Below are 7,427 nucleotides of genomic sequence, written 5' to 3' on the forward strand. Positions count from 1 at the left end.
ATATCAGGTTTCTTGACGACAGGACTGGGCTCAATCGGTCTGCCGCCGCTGCCATCATCTTCGGCCGTCAACATCTTTGACGGTCTGGGAAATGGGCCGGCCAACGAATTGCTGGAATTCCTGGTGGAAATGTTTGGAGGCCTTCCCCAGCGGGGGCGAAATGGGATGAGGATGAATGGGACGGGCAAAATGCCAGCGGTAGACATAAAAGTATAAGTATGAGTAATGGAAAGGCGGAAGCCTCGCCACATGGGCTATGCATGCCTTGCACATTTTTCATCCTCCAATCAGAACTATCTCTCAAGCAACCCTCTGCCTTCAGAGTTCTCAACGCCCCGTCCCTGATTTCACTGACGCAGGAAAAGAAATGGCCTGAACAGACCGCTAGTCTGACCAGTCTCAAGACATAGCCAGCTTCCCCTTCAGCATGCTCGCCGGAATGAACGTCGTAACCAGCATTAACAAGCTCGGCGTGTCAGATGAAATCCGCCACGTGTGCGGCTCCGGCCAGATGAGAAGTCCCACCATGGATCAACTCGACAGCAGCTCCAGGCCTCATGACGCGCGCTGTGTGATTACCGGACCGGACTGGATACAGTCTATGTCGATAGACCGCCTGGATTCAGCTTGAGGAGAGGTTAGCGGACAGCTGGCTGAGGGGCGTGATGATGGCCAGGACATTGTCATCTAACGCCTCTGGCCCCGCTCATCGTCCGCTGACGTCGGCGGCAAAGGCGTGCAGGTAGACGGCACAAGAGTTGATGTAGCCAGCAAGAGGCTAATTTTGTCGGTGTATCAGCGTTTCTAGCCGCGTTTCTGTGGGACTTGAGAGTTCCTCAAGCATGCCCGAGGATGAGCATGAGCAAAGCGGGTTTACGCCGGCATAGGCGGCGCTGTCGAGGACGGCGAGCGAGGAGTGCACCGACTGATGATATTTTATGTTACACGGCCGTGTCAGTCACTTCATCGGTGTTGGTGGCTTTGTCTTCTGCTTGGTGAGTGTGGCAGCCCTTTGTTGTGACAAGGTGGAGGGAGATTATGGAAGATAAGTCGCGATGTGTAGTGGATGATTTCGTGGTGGCTATCCTCGCCTTCGTCTCATTCTCCAGCATCAGTGCAACAACCGGCATGACCACACGTGGAGACCGCCCACCTTCATCTTCACCTTCATCTTCGCTCTCACTCTCACTGTCACTCTCACTCTCATTCTCATTCTCACCTTCACCCTCAGCTTCATGTTCATCATTGATATTCATGTTCACAATTTATTTATCTTCATCTTCATCTCGTCCCTGTTCACACTGGTCCTCATTCCCACACCCATTCCCTAGACCATAGAAAGCCGTTATACAGCCCACTAACCTGCGGTGCGGCGTCCTGGAGGCTAGGAAGACTTGTTTAAAGCCGTTGCTGATGCTAAACCGCAACATACCCTCAAGGGTGTTGCGGCTTCTTGAGGTACTTTCGTCAAGCGGTCGGCAAGGGCCCCAGACTCAGTCTCGCTGGATATTTCTTTGGCTGTGTATTTATCAGGCCGCCCTCGCTCTCACTGGGACCTAGACTCCACTATCCTCCTCGAGACGCAAGCCATATCAGCTACACCTGATCGGCAACGGCGCTAAGGGCGCAGCGAGCAACGACGGCAATATCCTTATCAATTTCATAAGAATTAGTTCTCTTTAGGTTCAAGCGCAATTTCAATGGTGAAGTCATCAAATAAAGGCAACAAAACTGACGGACTAACACCACCATCAACGGCGCCAGCAGCAGTCCTCGCAGCAAGGCCGGCAACGTTTACAACCATCTGAGCAATCCCGGGGTACTCACAACATCGTCAAAACGCGACCGAGCATAACGTTTGAGAGCCTTCACTTGCGGTATGTCTCATTAGATGTAGTCGGCTTTCCTTGTCCTGCGAGACATGCGCGCCTTGTGCCGTCTCCTTCCCGCCATTCGATTTTCCACTCCTACTTTAGCTTGTACCCGACGCCTCTCTCTCACGGGCTTACATGCTTGCCGGCTTCCACTTTTCTACCATTTCGCCGCATTATTACTCTTAGATTTTCAGCTGCTCAAATTTCACCCATCCTGTGGCAACTGGACATGTTTTTGCTTCGACTCTGGGTCCGATTCAGGGCGAGAACACGGCCCCACCCTTGTCCGATCCGGTCATCCGGGACGGCTTCTCTTCACACGGACCCACCTTCGGACACAGCTTCGGGCTCGATTCCGGGTCCCTTGTCAGCTCTGGCGTCGCGTTTGATGCCGACCCAGCCGTCCATCTAACACCCCCCAAGCACTACCGCCGCATTAACTACCCCCGAATGCCCTTTGCATACAGCTTGAGGAGAGTTGTCAGTCGAGGCCTTCGCGGATCTTGCCTAATGTTCTGCCGCTTCACTAGCTAACCAACGGCACGGCCGTTAGTAGCGGTAATGCAGCGTCATGTATGAGCATGAGCTCGGCGGAAGTATATGTTGTAGTGCGATGACGTTGAGAAGGCCTGTCTGGGCATCTCCAGGCTTGCAAATCTGAGCTGAGGTCTGTGAGGTGTGACGGGAGTGGATCCAGGACGAAGGAAGGTAAAGTCTGACTTTGTGCTACGAGAGAGGTTTTATTTATGTGTGCGCATGATTATATGCTCCATGGCAAATATGGTTGAGATGACTGTGAATGACGCTTTCGGGCGCAAATCCAATCACAAATCGTCAATTTATTGCGTAAACGCATGCAGAATCTCTCCGTCACTGTGAATCACTTACTTTAAACTTGATCTCTACTGATGGGGTTGGCAGGTACAGTGAGACAATACTTCAAGGGACTAATACCCAGGACGCAGAAGACATCATTCGGCGCTATTGCCCATGTGCAAAGTAAACGCCATTACCTGGCTTGGGAAAGGGTTCGAAAGACATTCCTCTATCGTGGAAACTGCTGGCACTGCGTTTTCGCACACTATTCTACCACAATTCTCAATTTGCCAGACATTACGACCATCGGTCTTGACGGACAGATGTCAGGGCATACAGGACATCCACACACTCTATCCTTGCATCTCGCCTCATCTTTCGTTCCGCAGGGGGAAGCATGACTGGGAACAAATCTTCAGCTGAAACCCTCTACGCTGCATTTTACTAGTCCTCTCTCCATACTCAGAAGACAATTACTTCATTATATCATTATTATCTGGAGCAGCAAGCCACCATTTCGTCCGCCACGATCCCTTCATCGCCCAGCGACCCAACACCCTGTCGAGACCCTCTCGCCCTTGCGACTATCCAAGAAAATCCATCAAGCTCGATTTGATTCTATCCACCAAGATTCAATTATGAGCATAGAAAGTGACCTAGGGTCCTGCTACGAAAACCCCCTCGTCCAAGTTAGGAAGAAAGAATGTCTGCACGTGTTGTACACGTCCACAATGCTTGGGGCACCAGAACTCCCGGTTTTGCCATCGCAACGAACCTTCTCCACTCTCAGTGTTAGAGGACCATTGATTTTTGGGTCTGAGTCCTCTTTTCAAGTTCCAGTTCCTACGCTTCGGTTCGCGCGGATCATCATACGTTCCACGGTTGCGATCGTTTGCCCTTAGGGTTAGCCTCGTAAGACCAATCTCTCCAGGTGTTTAACTAGCCAGTGGTGGAACTGTCACAGTTCACTCAAATTTATAGTCAGTGTGTCTCAGCTCTCTATTGATGTGCTTGTGAGCAATTAACCGAGCCATGATAAATGAACAACTACTACTTTCAGCCTTGACGAATGCTCAATTTCCTCTCCTACTTTTGCTTGCCTTTACCCTCGGCTTTCTGGACGAGGTGATCCTCCGCACCGCCCTCCTCGTCGTCGGAAATGAGCCCAGCTTCGAATCGAAATGCCATAGTGGTGGACAAATCCTCCGCAAAGGTAGACAGGGGATCAGGATCATGTTTCAAATCCCAAAACTTTCTAGCCTCCTCCTCGGTGAGAAAGCCAACTTGTCTTGAGAGTTTAAAGAGTGTCGATTGCTTCAAATATCGTCCGGGACTAGCCCAGAGGGCTTTTGCTGCATCATGAATTCTAGATCGATCTCCAGAAGAGCCGGGAACATTGCCGCGCTGACGTCGAAGGATGGACATCAGAAATTTGTAGTAAAGGTACCGTCGTGATGGTCCGTTCCCTTTGAGGAATTTCAGTTGGGTTCCATCTAAGGATTCACCCCAAATGATCTTTCCTCGAGGATCTTCTTTTCGCAAATCATCATCGAGGACAATGACTTCCAGGTCGGCAGCATTTATTCTTGATGGCACGATGGCAATTCTTGCGCTGTCGAATGCTTCTTCGTATTCGGCAAGCATCATTATGCCATTACTTGCGTTCCATATATGGCCACCTGGCCGACGGTCGAAAATCGCTTCTGATGCGACTTCTCCCACGTTAGCCTTAACAACGTGGGAAGCTTTCAGAGATGAAGGCGGCCAAAATTGTTTCGATACCGGGCACCGCAACTGGTACCCATCAGCGGCCGTGGATCCCTGCGCGGTGATCACTGCCTTCCTGAACCTCGCTCTTTGATCTTCTGTGACCTCAGACTTGATGGTAGCGGTAGCTCCATAAGGAGCATGATGCTTCCACAACAAACCGTCAATGTAGGCCCAGTCCAACTTCCTTTCTCTCTCCACTTGCTCGGGAAACAAAGCTTCATCCGTCAACTGACCAATCAATTGGTGGCGTGAAGATCGTAGAGTGGCGAGTCTCATCAGGTCGTGGTTGATTTGCTGCTGGCAGATGTCCAAAGCGTTGCGGAATTCGTTGCGGTCGGAAATGTCCCCATCCTGCCACATCTTTTCGAGAATTGCGCGCTGCTCTTTGGCAGCTTGAAGCTCGGCTTCTTTTGCTTTGAGGAAAGCTTCAAACACCTCTTCAGAAGCTTCTCCCCGAATACGCTTGTCGTCATGTTCGCTCGTGATGCTTGCAGCTGACAATTCCGAGAAGTTTCTCTTCTTCACGATTGTATCAAAATCTTGCCTCGTTTTCTTGACCTTAAGTTCCGCTGTTTCAAGATTGTACTTGTGAGCAGGGCTCACAAATCTCTTGATGGCATGGGGAAGAAATGTAGGACTATTGTCGGGCATTTGCGGACTTTCAATTGGCGATGACGCAGTAGGGAGACTTCGCTCGTCCTTCTGGGGTGTTTGCGTCTTACTCGACGAGGAGTCGGAAGTTTTGTTTCTGTCTGTGCGACCCATTTCGAACATTGAGACGTCTGTGACTGTGAAATTATTGTTCGAGGACAATGCAGAGATCTTGGGAGGTTATGATGGGGAGCGAGAATGTATGAGAAGCAGAAGACACAATCTTTTTGTACACGAAAGCTCATCCACCGGAGATGCCATGAGTCAAATTTTATTTACAAGTAACTAAAGCCAACAAGTGATGAACCCTGGTTGGCACGGTCACCTTGAGAGTCTTCGGTGTCTCTTTAGGTTGTGCGCATGAAGGTCCAAACTTTCAAATCGTTGGTTACCATGGCGCTGATCCATGCGTAGCAGCCAAACACGGCAATCATCTCGTAATTTGCGGGCTTTTGCACTGCATGCCCGAACCCTTGTGGCGTGTCAGGGATTACAACCCCCAAAAGGTGCCCAAAGAGGTTTTTCTGAGACTTATCCAGGTCCACTAAATAATGTCTCCGTCAGACATCGGACAGTCAAAAGGGTACGCCAGCAGGCCGTAACCTGGATGAACACACAGTTGAAATGCAGCCGTACTATCTATCGACCCATACCCAGTGGCACCAAACCTTTCATATGGTCCATGGAGCTGGGAAGTCTGACACCTCATAATGCTCATACTGAGACTTTGCCCAGCCTGCTTGATTCGCCTCCTCAGAATAGTTTCCCTTTATGTCAAGAAGAGCATGGTATTTGCAGTAGCTCCTAATCTTGACTTCCGTGAATAACTCACGGCTATTGTCAGAGCATCAGAGATAAGGGTCCAGCGGCTCACCTGGGCGAACGAGCCCCCTGGAAGAACAGTGCTGCTGGTATCGGCAATCGCCCTTGATAAACCAGATTTTTCGATCAACTTAGATTCTGCAAAAATAAATAGTCTATCATCTAATGCACCGGGGCCCAAAAGACAGATCAGTGTCTCAAAATCAAAATTTGACCCCAGCCGTGGAAAGTTACATGCTGTTTTGAAACCTTTGTTTTGTACGTGGTCTGACGGCTATCACTCTTGGACAAGCTGTTGCTGGCTACATCGGACGGACACTTCACATAACTTTGCTCCCTCACAAGCTTGAAGCCGACATCAATGGGGCCCATCAGTGACAATTGACTTCCACGCCCAGCCACCGTCTGATACCATTTGGACCCCGTTCTTGCAGCCGTCAAAAGTCAACCACTGCACAGTCAAGAGCTCAACAACACTGCCCCTGAAAGTGACATCGGATATCATAAGGCTGCTGTCGTTCTCGGCAAAGATCCCAAACTCCCTGTTGCCTGGAGAACAACTGATTTGACGTTCTGCAAGCTGGTGGCTTGGGCAACCTCAAAGTTCAGATCAGCAACCTCCTTGTCGGAACGGGTCTGGGTGATGTCAATCTGAACATTTCTGACCTGATGATGGAAGTTTACCATGCCCCCATGCCATTCTTGAGCCCTCTAATCTATGCTATTGTCGCTGTTGGTGTGTTTCTTCGCAAAGAAGACGCTTGATTAGTCCAACAAAACTCTCAGAAGCCATGGCGATATGACTGTCATTCGCGTCACCGGCTGACTTATGACGGGCGTGGTGTGTGAAGTGAAGACGTAGTAGATCGCTGGATGGAAGTAGACGATAGCTGTTTTGGCTGTGGATTGAAAGTACCATTACAAATACCTGTTACCGTCGCTCGTGGCTGCCTTGATGGCCTGGGTATCGTCAATGACACTGTCACCCGCGGCACCGCAGTCGAGAACTTTTCGAAATACTGGTGGCACTCGTCATGCACTCCGTCCAGATAGGATATGTAGATTCGCTCACCTTTGCACGAGTGGTTATCGCTCCAAGGAACGACTCCTTCACAATTGAGATATTATATCCAGTAAGCTTCCCGTCCGCTGGCGCCCATCTATCTCCACGTCAACACCTTGCCGTCAGACGATTTCATGACCTCAGGTTTGGAGACCAGGGCTGCATGCAGCTTCAGGTATTGCACCCAGTGAATGGGAGCTTTCTGGAAGGACAGAGCTTTGCGCTCCTCGGCTTTGAAACCAAGCGACTAGCGACTCCTGCGAAGTGAGTGATTCTCCGTGCTAGTACTAGACATTGGGAAATGCCTTAGTGGAGATCGTGCTAGACAGTCTCTTTTGAGCTTGGGCGCTCGGCTGATATGGGGATAGCGCAATATACTCATAGAGAAGGCAGAGCTGATGGTTTTCAATTTTTCGTTGCTGGCAAAACGA

The 7,427-nt window shown here is 50.2% G+C and overlaps 1 protein-coding gene across 1 annotated transcript; it reads right to left on the reverse strand.

Moving 5' to 3' along the window:
• Window positions 1-3,776: 3,776 nt before the first annotated feature.
• CGCS363_v015066 (uncharacterized protein) lies at window positions 3,777-5,111 on the reverse strand (the record flags this gene model as incomplete). The annotated part of the gene is made up of 1 exon (XM_036646915.1): window positions 3,777-5,111. One exon carries the CDS (start codon window positions 5,109-5,111, stop codon window positions 3,777-3,779), a length of 1,335 nt encoding a protein of 444 aa, XP_036487871.1.
• Between the last annotated feature and the right edge of the window lie 2,316 nt (window positions 5,112-7,427).

Source organism: Colletotrichum siamense (genome assembly GCF_013390195.1).
Source record: "Colletotrichum siamense strain Cg363 chromosome Unknown KSG_Cg363_contig14, whole genome shotgun sequence".
In the NCBI taxonomy this organism is placed as follows: domain Eukaryota; kingdom Fungi; phylum Ascomycota; class Sordariomycetes; order Glomerellales; family Glomerellaceae; genus Colletotrichum; species Colletotrichum siamense.